Genomic DNA, 18132 nt, shown 5'->3' on the forward strand with positions numbered 1-18132 from the left:
AATACTAGATAGGGTGGAATATAGTTGAGTAGTTTCCTAGATCTAGGGTTTAGGGTTTGGAGAAGAAAAAGTATGGTTGACACAAGAGAGAATTGGGGTGGGGGAGTGGAAGGTGCAATGGGGTTGGATTGGGTGTTGGTCTAGGGCTGTGGAAGGGGAATTTGGGCTGGGGAATTGGGGGGGGGGTTTGAAGGACTAGGGTTAGGGGATGAGAAAAGGCTGCCGCAGGCTAAGGGGAGGGGGAAGAAGAAGGGTGCGAAGGAGAAGAAAGTTGAAAACTTGCAGAAATAAAGAGCACCAGCAGCTGCAGGGCTCTTCTTGGAAGCCCACTACTTAATCAATTCTCCTTAAAAAGTTTATTCAATAATTATAAATTGTCTTCTTTACAAGCGAAGGTTTATATTTATAGTTGTTATGTTGTGACCCGAATTCTTGTACCCAACTTTGAAGATGGACCCACACCAACATATTATGGTGGGCGACCTGAATTACCTGATTTGGGAGATCTGTGATGGAAATAGAGGGTTTGGGGTTGTACGGTATGTCCCAACCCAATGGATCGATCCGTTTACCCAATTAAAATCTATAAGTATGTACCCTATGTTCACCTATGAGGTCATTTGAGACTTCGGATTTTTGCCTTAGGGTTTTGGTGAGAGTTCTTGTAACGCCGCTCTGGGGATTGGTTGAGAGATCTCCTTTTTTTTCTTCTACATAGTTTGTTAAGTTCTTCTTCTTTGCCCATGGAGATAGCACACTGCGTTAATGTGTGAACCACATTAATTCTTTGTGTTTTTTCGTTTTGTTTTTGTTTCAATCCGGGATTTCTTGGTGTTCGTTCTATCAATAGCATTGCATGAAGGATTCATACTAGGATTCAAACATTAGAAAGCAAATCAAATTGGGATTACATAAGACTGTCATTCTACCAAGGACTATCACATGACTCAAACTAGGATGATTCACATTGTAAAACAACAGTAGGACTAGTTCCCCAGTGGAATTTGGACTACAACTACAGCCTACCGGAATCCTCATATAAGTAGGTGATGTAGCCCAGGTCAGGGGCCAATCTTTAGGATTCTCTTTTAAAGAACCAGCAGTAAATTAGAGTTTAACCTTGTTGTTGGAGGTTTGATTTCAAATCAAATTTTAGTGGACAGCAGCTAAGTGTACTCCAATATACCCTGTGGCTCAGGTTTCTCAGCTGATTTAGGGTTTGAAAATTCTGTAATGTAGTTTTCTGATGGACATCACCTATGTTTGCTCAGCTAACTCTGCAGCTGAGAAAATTGACTTCCAAACCTTGGATCTAGGGTTAGGAGGTCTATGGTTAAGAGGGGAATGGTTTTGGAGGGGAGGTTAGGGTTCGGCTAGGCTGTATTAGGACTAAAATTAGAAGAAAATAACTCTGGTTTTAACAGTTTTTAATTTGCAGAGTTATTTCAAGCTAGGGTTATGGAATTTAGGGTTTTGTAATTTCCAGGCTTTCTATGGTAGGGTTAGGGTTAGGGCTGGGATTGAAGGTAGAGAGGGGGTAGGGGAAGGTTCTTCTAAAAGGGAGATATAGGGATTTGAATGAACCAGGGTTTCTAGGGTTTAGAAGGAAGAAGATGAAGTGCAGTTTTAGTAACCTAATGAGGGGATAGGGTGTAATGGAGTTAGAAGGGTGTGATTAGAGGGGGAGGGGAGGTGCAATCCTAGGGGAAGGGAAATATGGTGGAGAGGTAGTGGAATTAGGGATCAGTGCCTCATAGAAGAAGGAAAGGATGGGTGTTTTGCGCAATGGTTGAGGAAAGGATTTAGAGTAGTGTGGGGGTTGGAGAAATGACTTGATGGGGGAGAGGGACATAGTGTGGGGGTTGGAGAAATGACTTACTTGATGGGGGAAGGGACTGTTGAAGTCAATTGCTGGACTGAGGGTCTTCAAAAGGCTACTACAAGCTTGAGGGTGAGAGGGAATTCTGGGAAATTGCAATCTCCGAGGCCGTGGGCTTCCTCCTAGGAACCCACAACTTCCATAGTCAACCTTCAATGTACATGTGTGGAGGGCTATATTTATAGCCTTTAACGATGAACAAAATCATAATTGGACAACAAATAAAAAACACCTTAGGACCCAACAAGGAATTCAATTTGGATTGGAACTCCTCACAATAAGACTGACTTAGATAACTAGAAGGGAATTCTTTTAAGAACTCCTAAACAAATAGAACTTGCAATATAAAACTTCCTACTTTAAGAAGGAATCCAATTTGTAAATGGGAATCCAACTGGGACTCCTAATTGGACAAGGGCTTTGTCATAACTTGCTATCCAAGGACTGAAACCAATGCAAAAAGTAGATCTCTAGTCCTTGTAGAGACTGGAATGCAAGTAAGGAGAGATCCTTCTTTATATGGGACTCCTAACCTAACTGGGACTCTTCTATAACTAATCAAAGACGAACTCAAATTCAAAAATAAAAGTAGATATGGCTCCCACCAGTTTTTGCTGCTAGTTAGATTTGGCCTTCATGGAGGGCTTTAGGAAAACAGGGCAGGGTCCTCCCTGGTTGCCCTATTGTCAAGGTGACACCTAGGCATCCTTGCCCTTTTCTGAGTCAAGGCGACTTGGTGTTGCCTTGGTTTTTGTTGCCCTCTATTGCCTCGCCTCGTCTCATCACCTTGATAACTATGCTGGTTACATTAGTAGGACTCCTAACTAGACTAAGGCTCTTTCATAACTTAACAAAGAAGAATTCAAATAACAAAATAAAGATAGACTTAGACTCCTAACATGATTTTGATTTTGACTCTATCAAATTGGGTTGGACTAGGGGTATCCAAAATGACCGAAATGCCCTTGTTGCTAAAGACTTGTGCGGCTGGATTGGACCATAGGGGTTGGGCAGCAGCCGTGTAGTCTTTACTGACCTATAAAAAGATTATGATAAGAGTCCCTAGAGCATTAATTTGGCAAGTACTAGAGAAAAGAAACATTGCAAGTAAATATGTGGACATAGAGATATGTATGATGGTTTTGTGACAAGTGTAAGAACAATGAGGGGACAAGGTGGTGAATTCCCGATAACAGTTTGTCTACATCAAGGTAGCTTTAAGCCCATATTTATTTGTATTTCTAATGGATGAATTAACCAGAGATATCAAGAGGAGGGTCCTTGGTGTATCCTTTTTGCTGATGATATTGTTTTGACAGATGATACACACAAGTAGGGATTAATATCAAGTTAGAATCATGGAGAACAACTTTCAAAAGGCTTTAAACTAAGTAGAATGAAGACTGAATATTTTGTGTGTAACTTTGGTCATGATCGGTGGATGATGAGGTGATCAAACTTGATGGGGAGAGCCCACAAAGTGATTATTTTAGGTAGCTTGGCTTAATCATATCATAAATAAAAAGGTGATATAGGGTCTGATGTTTCCTAAGAATCAAAATAGGTTGGATGAAATGGAGAGGTGCACCCGGGGTCTTCTGTGATCAGCATATTCTATAGGACTGTCATACGACTTAACTAGGATGTGTGGTGCAAGGTATTGGACTGTTAAGAAGCATCATATAGATAAACTCTCCCTCCCCCCCCCCCCCATAGAAGTCATACAAATAAACTCAATGTAGTAGAATTGAGGATGCTAAGATGGACGCGTGGCAAAACTAGGAAGGATCAGATAATGAACGGTAATATTAGAGTTGGTATTGGAGCAGCTCCAATAAATGATAAGCTATGAGCAAGTTGTTGGAAGTAGCATTGCCACGTTCAATGGAGGCCTCTAAATGCCCTTGTTTGGAGAAGTGGTTTGATTCGGATTGAAGGAACTAGAAGAGCTAGAGGCAAACCTAAGGTAATCTTAAGAGAAGTGGTGAGAAAGGATATGCATAGCAAAGGATATGCATAGCTTAGGCCTTGTATCTAATATGGTCTCAAATAGAGCTGATTGGAAGGTAAGATCATGTATCTGGACAAGGCTTGTTGTTGTTGTAGTAGTATTATATATATGCATGTGATCCACCAATGTTAGATAGAAAAAATGAATTGAGTTTGTGAGTGCTTGTGTTGCCTGGTTTGTGTGACTTCCCTACTTCTTTCCTTCCCATTTCTTCTTTGTGTGACTTACTGTTCTTACTTTTTTACCTCTCTAATCTGTTCCAGTGGTTCTAGCATGTCTCTTGTTTGCTTTTGAACTCTTCTCTCCCTTACATCTTCTTTCTGAGATGTTTTTTTATATGAAGCCGTCTATAGGCAATTAAATCCCCCAAGCCCAAGACCTGGATATGCCCTTTTGATCATAGTTGTCAGACCTAACTGAGGCCCTCTTCTTTTTTTTTTTTTTTTTTAAATCAAACATCAGAAAAAATTTCAGGCAACTTCTTTGATGATTGGGTGGCTGTTTCACTGCGTTGAATGTTATATGGGAATGAGTGGCAAATGTAGTCCCAAAGTCATGGCTTGGTTTGGTTTGCCTTGTTGGAGTATTCATCATCATAAGCTTCTTCTGTTTGCTGGTGCACTTTTCTTTGTAAGGAAGAAGGCAACCCTGCGTCATTCTTCCTATTTTTATATAATTATTATTCCTGTTCTGTTTTTTTCCTGAAACACCCTCTCAATCCATCCTTTTATTTTTGTTTGTAGACTTTAGATCACTTCCACATTTGCCCTCTTACAGTAAATATTATATATTCATTACATCCTTTTCTATCAAGTGAACCAGTTGCATACTTAAAGAGTTCTCTTAAGTGTTAATTATCAATTTTGCACCCTCACATAAATCTTTGATCCATTTATAGAATTATCTCCATTATAAAACTGGGTTGGTCCAGAAGCTACTCAAACAGAGCTATTATCCTCAGTTTCTTCATCACCCATCGTCATGTTTTATATTTATCACAATTTTATCATGTTTCCAAGTTGTGATTGGAAGTTCATAAAGCTGTACAGGTTCACCACTTTTTGTTAAACTATTTTTGATTAATTATGTACTTAAAGCATTTAGCTGTCAGGAGATGTTCTGATTGCAAAATTCCTCTTTCCAAAGTGTAAATATTAATCTTTGTGAGTGGCATGTGGGTCCGTCTCTTTACATCATCAGCCATCAAATATGCTAAGTGTTTTTTCATTGGGTCATGTTTTTATTCTTATTTATTTTTTATTTTTATGTTACTGAAGTCAATTTAATCTATTTTGCTGTCATGTTCTTAAAATAGTATTTTTATGTCTTTGCTAGACGTATACAGGGAGTATCTTGATTGCTGTAAATCCATTTACAAAGCTTCCTCATTTATATAATGTGCATATGATGGAGCAATATAAAGGAGCTCGGTTTGGTGAGTTAAGTCCCCATGTTTTTGCAGTCGCTGATGCTTCTTACAGGTAAGTTTGTGGTTATACAAAATGTGTTCCCGTCCCCTCTCCTTTTTTTTTTGTTTTTTTTTCTCTCTTTGTTGCTTTTTTTTTTTTTTTTGGAGGGGGGGGGGCTCTCCTTGAAGGTGTTTCTGCTACACTGTTCTTTCTTAATTTAGGGCAATGATGAACGAGACTCGTAGTCAGTCTATTTTGGTGAGTGGAGAAAGTGGGGCAGGGAAAACAGAGACAACAAAATTGATTATGCAGTACTTGACTTTTGTCGGTGGTCGGGCTGCTGGTGATGATCGGACAGTGGAGCAGCAAGTTCTTGAAGTAAGAGTTGTAGTGCATTACTGCATTTAATGTATTTAGTTCTACTGTATTTGATGTGTTTAGTTCACATATAACTATTTTAAACAGATTGTCAATAACAAGTTTAGGGGCCCCTGTTGCTATACAGTGTGCACTCCCTTTTGGTCAAAAAATTTCTATTGTTCTTTCAGATTAATATTTGTTTATGGTTCAGTTCATAGTTTGCTTTTGTTGCTTGCCAGTCAAACCCACTGTTGGAGGCATTTGGTAATGCAAGGACGATTAGAAATGATAACTCAAGGTGGGTATTATGGTTCTCCAGTAGTCAACCTTACTTAGTTTCTATATATATATATATGTATTTTTATTGGGGGGTGGGGGTGGTGGTGCTGGTGGTGTTATAGTCTTGGTCAAATCATCTATTACCATGTTCATTGTGTTTTCTGGGTTATGATCTTCGTCTATATCATCTTTAATTTCAGAGGGAGCCTTACGCTTGTCTTCGAGTACTGGGTTTAAATGATCTTGTTTAAATTGAATAACCCATAGTAGAAATGCATGCAAACAACATTGCTTTTAAGCTGTGATACAGAAAAAAATTGAATTGATAATGTATTATAAAGTTGTGCCGGCATAGTATTTCTAGAAACAAATGTTCATTTTTGGTAGTAAATCTCGATTAGTGTATCACTAATGTACAAAAAAAAAATGATCTGCAGAAAAGGACATGCACTGATATGCTATTAAACTTCGTGCAATAACGTGGTTCAAAACTTCCGTTTTGGATCACTTTGGGCCAACCTGAAAAGTTGAAACCCAATAGCAAGCAGTGGTAGACCTAAATTGAACAGAATCTTAAAGGTTCTTGACTTATTGTTTGTTGTTTATGTATGCTTTGCCACTGTTCTTACCAGTTCAAGCTTTAGGTAAAACTGTAGTGAACATAGTATCAAAGAGTGGAGGTCAAGGAGTTGATTCTTGAGTTAAGTGTAATGGAAGTGATTTTCTGGCCTCTTCTTGTCTTTTGGTGCTGTGTGAAAGAAATACTGCATGAACTCCATGGACCATAACATTTTGTGTTGGATGAATATGGACCATGAGATTTGCCTGCATGTGCAAGAGAGTGTTGATGCATAATATCTTGCTGCCCTTCTGTAATAGTGAGAACATTTAGTTGAACTGGAGGCGAAAATATATTAATGTACACAGGGCTAAAACTTAGTGGATCATCGCAGCAGGATCAGTATTTTTATCTTTTTGCTTACGATTTTACCTGTTACAAATGTTTGATTTGGTAGGTGAAGGGACTCCCAAGGTGTATTACTGGGGTATAGGCTAGTTAGTAGCTGATGTGGGAATCGGGATTGAACTCCAATTCCACCCTGCAAGTGTGGCAGTATAGACTGTGGATGCTTGGATTTTCGCTGAGTGTGCACTGTGTCACTATATACTATGTAAAGTTTTGATCCCGAAAGTTCAAACTAAAAGGAGGTGGAACTCCTTGGTGTACAATAGGTCTTTAGATAGAAGCTGATGTGGAAAAAACTCCCAACATATATCCATTAATTAATTAGGGAGGGACATAAGGGGTAGTTTATCCACTACCAAAGTTTCTCCCTTTTGTAATTCCATTGTTCACGGGCGTATCCCACTGTGTGCCCATGTGCAACCCTCATCTTGCCGTGCTTTGAATAACAATATCGATCAAAGTACTTGTCTAAATCATATAGCCACTCATAAAACTTCTGAAGATCATGGACACCATTATAAGTTGATAACTTGTACATCTCTGGAGGTCTTTGTGTTTGCTGTATCCCTCTATAGATACGGTGATACTGGTAGTAGTCTCTAGTCAATTCTTCCATGCTTATTGCTTCATCTATAAGGGTGTACGGCTCTTGGAAATCTTCGCTCTGATACCACTAATGGAACCCGAGATCTAGGGTTAGGGTTCCTAGGTAATTCCCCTAAATTAGGGTTAGCCTTGGAAAGTCCAGCATGGGAATTAGACCCAGCCACAGGGTTTAGGAAGGGTTCTAGGTCCAAACAAGGGCTGGAGTTGAGGTTTTAGATCAAAATTAGTTTGATCTAGGGTTTGGTAAATCCTACAGAACTCGATTGGGGAAGATGAGTTGCAGAATTTTAGAAATTGTGAAATTAGGGTTGAATGGACAGTAGTTACTGGGGATACTCTCTAGGGGATAGGGTGGCACTAGGGAAGGGTATTTAGGGTCCAAAGGGGTTGGGAATGAAGGTCGAATGGGGGAGGGAAGCTTGCTGTGACGCCGAGAAAAGGGGAAGAATGAGGAGGGTCACGAAGCTAGGACAGGGAGTAGGGAAGGGCTGGGACTGTAGGGGAAGGGGTAGGGGTCTTCTTACTCACGTGTGGTTGAAGGTAATTGCGGGAATCTGCAGATGGAAGCTTGAAGAAGGCAATGGAGGTGTTGAACTTGAAGTATGAAAGCACTCAAACCAGCTGTAGGGTACCCAAGAGGGATCCCACAACTTTACCAAAGCCATTTCTTAACTCAACTCATTCAATAATCAATAACTGAAAAATTACATCAAAGACTAGGCAATTTATAGCCTCCACAAACCATACTACACTCAAGTAATGAATCACTACCTAATTGGGATCCAAATACTTACCAAAATAGGACTTACTATAACACTCTCTATAACCATTTTGGCCCCCGCACAGTCTATAACACTCGTATCCCCAAATCCACCCCCTTGGCAGCCTTCATCTCTAATGGATCCTAGATCCCTATCCCCCTGTCCATTCTCACACAGGTTTGGGAATCTCTCCCTACTCTCTCTAGCTTTCCTTGCGACCTCACCATTTGGCTCCCTTCCCCCACCAAATCCTTCTCCACCTCATCAGCTTGGAACCTTCTTAGATCCCACAACCCTAAACCCCCATGGCCCCCATTGGTTTGGTTCAAAAGCCACATTCCCTGTTACTCCCTAACCCTCTAGAGAGCCCTTAACCTCGCCCTTCCCACCCAATCCTTCCTTATTTGCCGCCACATCCCTTTTAACCCCAATTGCATCCTCTGTTGGTCCGGTTTGGAGAACCTTGAGCACCTCCATTTATCTGGGGAAAAGCCATTACCTCCATTTGGCCCTGTTCAAGGCGTTCGTATGGGTTTGGGTGAGATTGGTCTTGGATTTTGAGAAACTTTTCAGGTTCTTCCATCTGCGATCGGATTGGTAAGCTAGTGTTTTGTGCCTTGATTCATCACCTTTGGTGGGAGCGCAATCTTCGAAGATGGACCTCCAAATCTCGATCTATAAACAGGATTTGGAATGCCATCTATTTTGATGTTTCTTATAGATTGTTAGCTATTCCACATCCCCTTGTTGATGATACCCCAAGGAACAGGCTTATTGTTGTCTCCTGGGGTTTTAGTTCTTCTTTTCGGTCCTCTCCTTAAAAACATTGTTCTCTTGCTTTCTTTTATTTAATATAATTATTTATTCATCGAAAGATAAAATAAAATTGGACTTACTAGAACCCAAAGTTTGGAGATAAGAGAGTTAACTCCAAATAGAACAACCTCTAAGGATAAGTTCCCTTTCTAGATAAGGAATCTTATCCACAATTAACTAACTCAACATAATTTTAAATGACTATAACTCTCAAGCCACGAACTCAAATAGAAAAATAAAAGTAGATCCTTGATCCTTTTGTTGAGGGAATTCTATCAAGACCCATATCTAACCCTAAAAAGGGGCTGAAAAAGTGACCCAAAATACCCGAGGTATTTGGCCAGCTTTAGGTGCCTCTTTTGGGTTTGTTTTTTTGGGCCCAATTTTAGAGGGCAAACCCTAGTTATATGAAGCTTTCCTCTCCCTCTTCATATTCGATGGCTCTTGGACCCCCCTCCGTTTCTATTCCTGAACTTGAGCCATATCTGCACCCCTCTCCTTGTCCCCTAGTTGAAGATCGTCTGGTTCAAAGGTCACATCATGCCTTCACCATTTTGAGAGCCCTCTCTATCTGCCTCCCCACCCAATCCCTCTTTATTCATCGGCGTATCCTTGTCTGCCCCGAATGTGCCCCTTGCACTTAGGGTAGCGGGATTCCCCCATCTTTTCTTTGCCTACCCTTTCTCTGAGCCTATATGTTCCTTGGTCTTGCTTCCATCTGGCATTGGGCTACTCCATCGGAGACCTTGTCGTGAAGCTGGTTTTAGCACTTGTATTTTTCACATCTGGCTAGAGCGGGGTCTCCATAGATGGACTACCAAATCTCTTTGACACAATATCTTGAGTACCTATGATGGGGACCACATCTGCTGGCATGTGATGTTTGGACAAAGAATCGAGTCCTTGTGAATGGGCAGAGCCAGGTGCTCTTATTTTACGACGGTAGGGATGATTGCTTCCATTACTGATCGGAAAGACACAAATTCTCCTTTGGGTGCTTCAACCACGGTATAGGTAGAAGAAGCTGGTACAAAAAAATCTTCTGTATACATGGTAGATTGACGTAAGGTACACCGATCCCTAGATCAAATTTGGAAGGCCATCTGTGAAGATCTCTAGTCTAAGCTCTTTTTGATCCCTCACAGAACCCTTCTAGATAGGCATATGGTTGTTGCCTACTTACCTGGGGTTTAGATTTGTCCCTGCTCTCTTAGAGCTGAGTTAATGCACCTCCTCTCTTCGCTTTTGTACTTTCTTCCCCCCCTCTCCCCCTGCCCAAAAAAAAAAAAAAAGAAAAAAACCAAAATGAAACCCTACTACTTATTTTATGAAATAGGGTTTCCTTTTGCAATCCAGAAACTTAAGCAACTCTCAAAAGTGAAAACCAGTGCAAGAATCACAAACTGGTATCAAAGCTTTGATACTATGTAAACAATCCCTGAACTTGTAACTAGTATTCGGTGAAGAGTAGGGAAAAGGAGAGAGATTGAGGAAGAAGGAAGTGATAGAGTGTATAGACTATATTCTACTGTATCAGCCAACTATTAAATCAAAATAGATTTGCATAAGGAATATTATTCTTACTTAATTAAGCTAATGCCTATACAGGAAATATAGACTTGGAAACTAACAGCTAAAGACTTCAAACAATAAAGAAAAACCACAAGATAGGGCGATTCCCCCTATCTGTTTATATTAAATGAGCATTGCGGATAGCTGCAAACCAAACTGACAATATATGTTGATGCAGACCTTAATGCATCAGTTTGTTGTAGATCAAATATATATGAATATTTCTTGAATACCATCTTCAAGTATAAAACTTTAGTTGAGGATGCTAAAAAATAAAATACATAATGGTAATCTTCAGATATAAATAGGTTGAGCGAATGACTTGAGCAAATAAGATAATAAGGAAAACAATAATTTGCACTTTCCCACTCACATGTTGCATTACACATGGACAAATACTGAAAGCCAATATTCAGTGTCTCAAAAAGTGAATATCGCAATAGAAAAATGCAATAAGCAAGCATATTGTTGGAAAATGATTTCAAATTGATTCTTACTTGGGTCCACCAAACGAATACAGTTCTCAAATATTCAAGTCCATTGGCAATTATGTAAATAACTAAAACAATCTTGGGTTCAAAATCTTGTTTGGGTTTGCAAGTGGCCCAACCAAGTGCTTTCACATGTCAGTGTGTATGGCAGTGACAGTCTAGTAATTAAATTGAGGTACATACCCCAATCAAGAAGGTAATGGCATTCCAGTTGACATTCAGAAATTCTGAAGGTTATTTGGTAGGACAAAAAGAAAACAAAGGAAACTTGGAATTTGAAACTTTAAAGAGTGGCTATGCTTAAGGAGGTGTGGTGTAATGGGTAGTCAAATGAGGGTGGGAGAATAAGCGAGAGAGATTTTGGGCGTGGATTGTGAGCAGTGAGCAAGAGATTTAGGGTTTGTGATAGTTGGGAGAGATAATTGGGATTGCATGTGAAAGTGTCAGTGATGTTAGGTGCGCTTCATGATGCTGAGATGGATCACCAATCTGGAGAACATATCTGTATGTGGTTCTGAAAGAGATTCATGAACAGGAGGGACTCTCCTGTTGATGATTCGGAAATAGGGTTGGTTTTGGTAGTTCTATGGTAATCATGTCCCCATTCAATGGTTTTTGGCGTGATTGCATACCATGTTTGGCATTGCATGAATCCTTTTAGCATGCATATATTTCGTTACTTACTCAGTATATCAATCTGTTAATAGTTAGAGGCTTTTGTGTATCTATTAGTCTTAATTGCCATCCTAAGTGATGCGTGGGTGGATTTGGGACTTAGAAGCATTGGTTGAATTTATCCATACAGCTCTCCTTCCATGGCGTAGGTTTAGTGGACTAGTTTGAATCGCCCAGGCGATTCAAGGCATATATAGTGCCCCCCAAGGTGTTGCCAAGTGTGTTTTAGTGGACTAGTTTGGTATGATAGTAAATGTTAGCTCATGGAACATAACCATTAAAGGATTATTAAGTGAGAGTTGCTTTTATCTTTCTACCTTTTTTTACTGTTTCTTGGTGTCGAGCTAGGAGTCGCAGGTTAGCCTTGACACTTTTTTGGTTCCAAATTTCATGTTTGTATTTTTAGAATGTTGTATTTAGGACATCTGATCTGATATGTTTCCAGATTGTCTCAGATCTGATCTGATATGTTTTCAGATTGCTAATTAAACTGCTTAGAAACTTTTCATAAACTGAGGCTATTCCATTGTTAATATGAGGGGAGAACTGCACTTCTGCAGCTCCTCTTCTTATCCTCACTTCTTTTCCATTCTCCTTTCTTTCTTTCTCTTTTGTCTCACCATATCTTCTCTGGGTTGCAACTTTTTGGTTGCTGTGTAACAATAACAATTGCTGACATACATGATATTTAAATGGTTATTTTTATTTTTTATTTTATTGTGTTTCAGTTGGTTTACACCGTTTGTGCTCTGGATAACTTTCTTCCCTTTGGTGTAACTGTTTCTGTTACAATTAATGCTGATATGTGAATGAGATCCCTTATCAGCTGCTTATTTTTTGTTGTGATTGGTGTTCCTCCTAGTCATTATTTTCTCTAGCTTCTGTTTCTGTTTTATCAAATTCCTGTCAACTGTATGTTTTATTTTTGTTAGTTCTGATATTATCTCTCTCTCTTGTTTGTTTTGTTGGGGCTGTCACTAGTCGTTTTGGCAAGTTCGTTGAGATCCAGTTTGACACGAGTGGTAGGATATCTGGTGCTGCCATCAGAACCTACCTTTTGGAGCGGTCACGCGTGGTGCAGATAACAAATCCTGAAAGGAATTATCACTGCTTTTATCAGTTGTGTGCCTCAGGGAAGGTAAGTCTCAGATCCTAAAAAAAAAAAGATTAAATAGAAGTTTGGATGGTGATGCTTATGATATCCATAAGATTGACTTTGGTGACTGTTAATGTGGGCTTCTGTTATGGGTTGTTTGTCAACATCTCTTGTCAGTTATATGACTTGTTTCTACTGGCAAGATGTGCTTTTTTTCCCATAAAAAGTTATATTTTATGTGATTATCTGCATGTGTGGATGAAGATTCTCAGGCAATCATATAATAATTCAGTGTTGCCTATGCTAGTTTAGTGATGCATTACTGGTGATGCTATATATTATTTTGCGAAAGATCATGTAATGTAAGGATAGCTTAGGAACTGGTCTTTAACCAGTTGCCCTTACTGTGTAATGTTATTTGATCTTCATTAGTAAAGTAATCTAGTTATATGGGTGTGTTAGAGAGTCACCCCAACACTCAACATTCTACCGTTTCATTCTTCTCTGCTCCTTCTCTCCTCCATCTTCTTCGTTCTCGCTTCCTCTCTATCAATGTTGCTGGTCTCTGTATTATTAATCAGGCAGATATATTTACTTGTCTCATTTATTTCCTGTAATTTTTTTTGGCTATTGAAATATCGTACTTGCTTGAACTTCCGTAGTCCTCCCAATGTTGCTGAAATTGTAGATAATGATTTTATACTCATCTTTTCAACTCACTGTTTGTTCTGTCTTACTGCTTTTTGATTCTGTTATGCCTTACATATGTACTTTTAAGCATTTTCGGGCCATTGGTTTTACTCAGTTGTCCTAAAATGATGCTATCATATTTCCAGGATGCAGAGAAGTACAACCTGGGCCATCCTAGAAACTTTCACTATTTAAATCAAAGTAAGACATATGAATTAGATGGGGTGAACAGTTCAGAAGAATACATCAAGACAAGGAGGTCAATGGACATAGTCGGTATAAGTCTTGATGATCAGGTTTCAGACGGTTTATACTTCCATAGTTATTTAATGACTGCTCGGTCTTTTTCTTTTGTTTCTTTGACTGACCTTTTGATGACAGGCTATTTTACATCTCCTCTTTAAGTTCTCCTTTAATGTTCTCAGGAAGCCATATTTCGCACCTTGGCTGCTATTCTACATCTTGGGAACATTGAATTTTCTCCAGGCAAAGAGCATGATTCATCAATTATTAAGGACCAAAAATCTTGCTTTCATCTTCAGATGGCTGCTGATTTATTTATGTTAGTTATTTGACCAGAAAAGATTGCTTTCCTTTTTATTTATTTGCTGGGATGCTTTGAATGCCATACCTCAAATTGTAACTGCATATGTGATGTTTCTGTTTTCATCATAGTTGTCAGGACCGTAGGTTTCAGGTGCCTCGGACACCTGGGGACCTTATGAGTTTTGCTTTGCATCTAGCTCCTGCTAGGGCCTGGATTCCATGACAACCATGCTTTTAATGTTGGATGCTGTCCCGTGTTACTTTGTAAAAGAATGTTGAAGCTTCAACTCCATCAGTCTCTTGTATATTATAATTTTCTGGTTATGTTCTTGAGTTGTAATTACTTATAAACTGTTATACACTGTTAACTGCTTATGCAATTCCAGAGAGATGGTGGCTTGATGCAGGACAAATTCCTGCTGTCCACGTTTACAATCGAATTTCAAGATGGAATGGAGAACAAAAAGTCGAATAGGTTGCACTAAATTTTGATTTGGAGAGGGTTAGATGTGACACTAGTTTTTTGTTGGCCATTGGCATGCACCAATCATATGTCTAGAAACAGGAGGCAAGGGGTTCTTTTCAGAAGAGATGAGGGAAAGGATGACACATGCTGGGCATCCTGGCGGCTTTCGCCCAGGTTTCACCTTTTTTTTGGGTCTTTTTAGAATATAAAATTAGTGTAGGTTTGAGAAACTTAGATGTCATAAATCCATAATTTTTCAGCTGAGTGATTTGTGGGTAAAGATAAAGGAACAACTGGGAATATCAGGCAGGATATGTTATTCACTTCATTGGGGATGAGAATGGAACTTGCAATGGCTGAACAATTGGCATCCAGAGGTGTCCTACTCAAGTGATCTGGGAACAAAATAAAATTTGGTGCAGGTTTTCAGCGCACACTGAATGTTAAATATGCCATGAAAGATCTGCAAATTTGATGGAGGTCTGGAGGGATTTTTCTTGTGGTGGAGAGGTTGAACCAGGATAATACCGACTTGGTGATTTGGAAAGAGATATGATGTAAACTAAGGAGGAGAGGGCCAATTTTATTAGGATTCTTGATGAATGACAGACATGAATAAGTTTTCTAGACCCTCCGGCTAGGGTAAACAGGGTTGTAAACCCTGCAGCTAGGGTTTCTAGGGGCTTGAGGTATTTAGGGTTGAAAGGGTTGCTGTCCAGGGTTCACCAGTAGGTTCTATGATGGTGTTTATCTGAAAGTTGAATCTGAATTTAGTATTTTGCAGTTTCAGATTCAGTTCTAGGGTTTAGGTTTCATGGGAAATCAAGAGATGAGATTCTAGGGTTTTGGGGATAGGGTTTGGGCTACACTGAGGCTAAAGGTTAAGTCCAAGAGGGAATGAGGATTGGTGGAGGGGATAGGTGGTTCTAGAATTTGTGAAAATTCCAAGGTGTAGCAAGAGAGGGGAAGGTTTGGAGAGGTGGAAGGCAGTATGATTTACTGATAATATCCCTAGGCAGTCCATTGCAGACTGGAAATGTCTTTGAGATGCCATGCCAGCTAGAGACAATCTGATTTTAAGGAATATTACAGTGCAAGATAACTATTGGTTCTGTTGGGACAGAGTAGAAAGTAGAAACCACCTTTTTTTTGCATGCTCCTTAAGTTCTTTCGTGTGAGGCAGTATCTTTACAAAGTTTAATGACAAGGTTGTCAAAGTGACAAAGCAACCAAGGCGATGGAGGGCTTCTAAGGTACTAAAGCGACAAAACACCAATAAAGCGATGATTAAGCGGTCAAAGTGTTTTGGTGTTAATATTTTTGATATTTGATCCAATATCAAAAGTTACATAAAATTCCTGGCATTTAAGTATGAAACATTTTGCAAACTTAATAAAAAGTTCATTAATATAATGAGTGTATAAGATTAGAAAATGTAACATGGTCATTAACTTCAAATATAACAACATCAAAGTCACAAATCCAACTTCAAGGTTTAACAACCAAAAAATCTAAACAACTAAACAACCCTACTAGGAGACAAAAAGTCACTCAGACACCAGTTGAATAAATAACTTAGGCATTATGCATTCACTTCCAGTTAAGGTAAGAAAAATCGCTTACGCCGAAATTCGGTGATTTCAATGCCGTGCAAAATGAACCCAGCACTGAAATTCAATCTGGCGGGATATCACCGAGATCGCCGAACATGCCGAAAATAACGATTTCTCGGCGATAACACTACTGTCGCAACACCACCGTCCGTATAGAAGCTTATTCATGGCGAGCAAACATCGTTGATGCTCCTGGTGTTCGGAAGAGCAAACTCAGACTTTTGGATTCCGGCTTTTGTTCAGGCAAGGATGGAGGAGGAAGATGAACAGTAGATTGCATATTTTGAGCCACACACGTGGTTCATGTAAGACCATGGAAGTATATATAAAAAAAATAATAAACATCTCTCTGTACATGACTTGACTGTGGAGGACATGACTTGACTTATTTGCTTTTAAGTTTTATTTTATTATTTTTTAAAACGGACAGTTGACATTAACGTTTTGCAATGATTATATTACATTATTTATTATTATTTAAACTTTACATTTGCATTTTGCAGTTTGCAGTTTTGCTTTTGCATATTTCGGCGAAATCTCGCGAGATTTCACGGGTTCGCCATGTAGCGAACTGGCGAATCAAGCCGAGATTTCGTTCCTTGCTTCCAGTTGATGACCAAGAAAAGTAACATGTAAAAAAAAACCAATATCAGAATATCAGAGAATAAATTCTATTTCAGAATCACAGAGATGTGATGTTGGGTTTACCATTGATAACGAAAGATGTGATATACTGATATTGGGTTTACAATTAAGTATTATTTCAAAATCTCAAAGAAGAAAACAGAAAAATTGCCCTAAAAAAAGATTTAAAAAAAATAAGCCAATAAAGTAGTGGCTGGGTGACCAAAGCGTCCATGATGCCTAAGCAACTGCTTTATTGACTTCAAAAAAAGCGACAATCGCTTTGACATGGCTAAGACCGCTTTAACGCTTAAGCAATGCCTTGACAACTATGCTTACAGATGAGAGATGGGCATATGCTAGGAGTGAGTTATGTTGTTTTATGGGAAAGATACCAGTTTGACTGAAAGGAGAAATTTGCTTGCTTCCAAAGCTAGCTTGTTGTGCAACAACTAAGCATCTTCGGATGGAGAAACCTTCGAGCTTAGAAATAAAAGCAAGACAAAGAGTAATTGGAGGCATGGTAAAGATCTCACAAGATCTCTTTCGAGATTTCGCTTTAGTGAGGTCTTGAGACGAGATCTCAGGCGAGACCCCTCGAAATCATAGATCTCAACCGAGATCTTGGTCCACCCATTCTCTTAGAACCCAAGATTTGAGCGAGGTAGGTCGCGACCTGTCTCACCTTCTCTTGCCTCCCAAGTCACTGATAGCTCCCCAAGTTCATTTTTTGCCGGATTGTCGCCACCTTTCACTGACAGGTTCCCAAAGCCAGCTATTCATGGTCCCAAGCCCAAACTACAAAGGAAATCCCTAGGCAAAAAGTGATATAAGGCCTCTACAGGCCTGGGGGCGTTGCCCTCTGTGACCCCCACCAAGAATTCTATGTGCATTGTGGGGAAGGTCGTTGGCAACATAATGTGAAGCATGAGCCATGCCCAACACATTTGTTATGAGCTTATTATGGTTGTATTATTGTATTCTTGAGAGTCGAGAATGTGATGTTCTATTGTGCTCTTATGGATGGAACTCTATTACTATTTAAGTTAATTGATGTATCTTATCACTTGCTTTTCATTTATATGTCCTAATGATTCTATATTTCATGTTTTATAACCTTGCATGTTCATTCATGCAGCATATTGATTCAAAGTTAGGGTTGAGTTAGAACTCATACTTAAGGTTGTTTTCTCACATTCTAAGGCCACCAATGTGTTTAGAAGGCCTAAATTAGGCTAAATAGAAACTTTGAGCCCAATTTGACCCTTAAA

The 18132-nt window shown here is 39.3% G+C and overlaps 1 protein-coding gene across 1 annotated transcript in view; it reads left to right on the top strand.

Annotated features, from left to right (window-relative positions):
- The window catches only part of XI-I (myosin), a 67692-nt gene that overhangs the window by 7259 nt on the left and 42301 nt on the right, over positions 1-18132 (top strand). The window contains exons 3-8 of the mRNA XM_089160358.1: positions 5226-5371; positions 5521-5677; positions 5899-5957; positions 12808-12964; positions 13759-13908; positions 14038-14174. Coding sequence (XP_089016484.1) covers positions 5226-5371; positions 5521-5677; positions 5899-5957; positions 12808-12964; positions 13759-13908; positions 14038-14174 — 806 coding nt within the window. The remainder of the gene's footprint in view (positions 1-5225; positions 5372-5520; positions 5678-5898; positions 5958-12807; positions 12965-13758; positions 13909-14037; positions 14175-18132) is intronic.

Source organism: Hakea prostrata, chromosome 7 (genome assembly GCF_041222555.1).
Source record: "Hakea prostrata isolate BN-2017 chromosome 7, UWA_Hpros_2, whole genome shotgun sequence".
NCBI classification, from domain to species: domain Eukaryota; kingdom Viridiplantae; phylum Streptophyta; class Magnoliopsida; order Proteales; family Proteaceae; genus Hakea; species Hakea prostrata.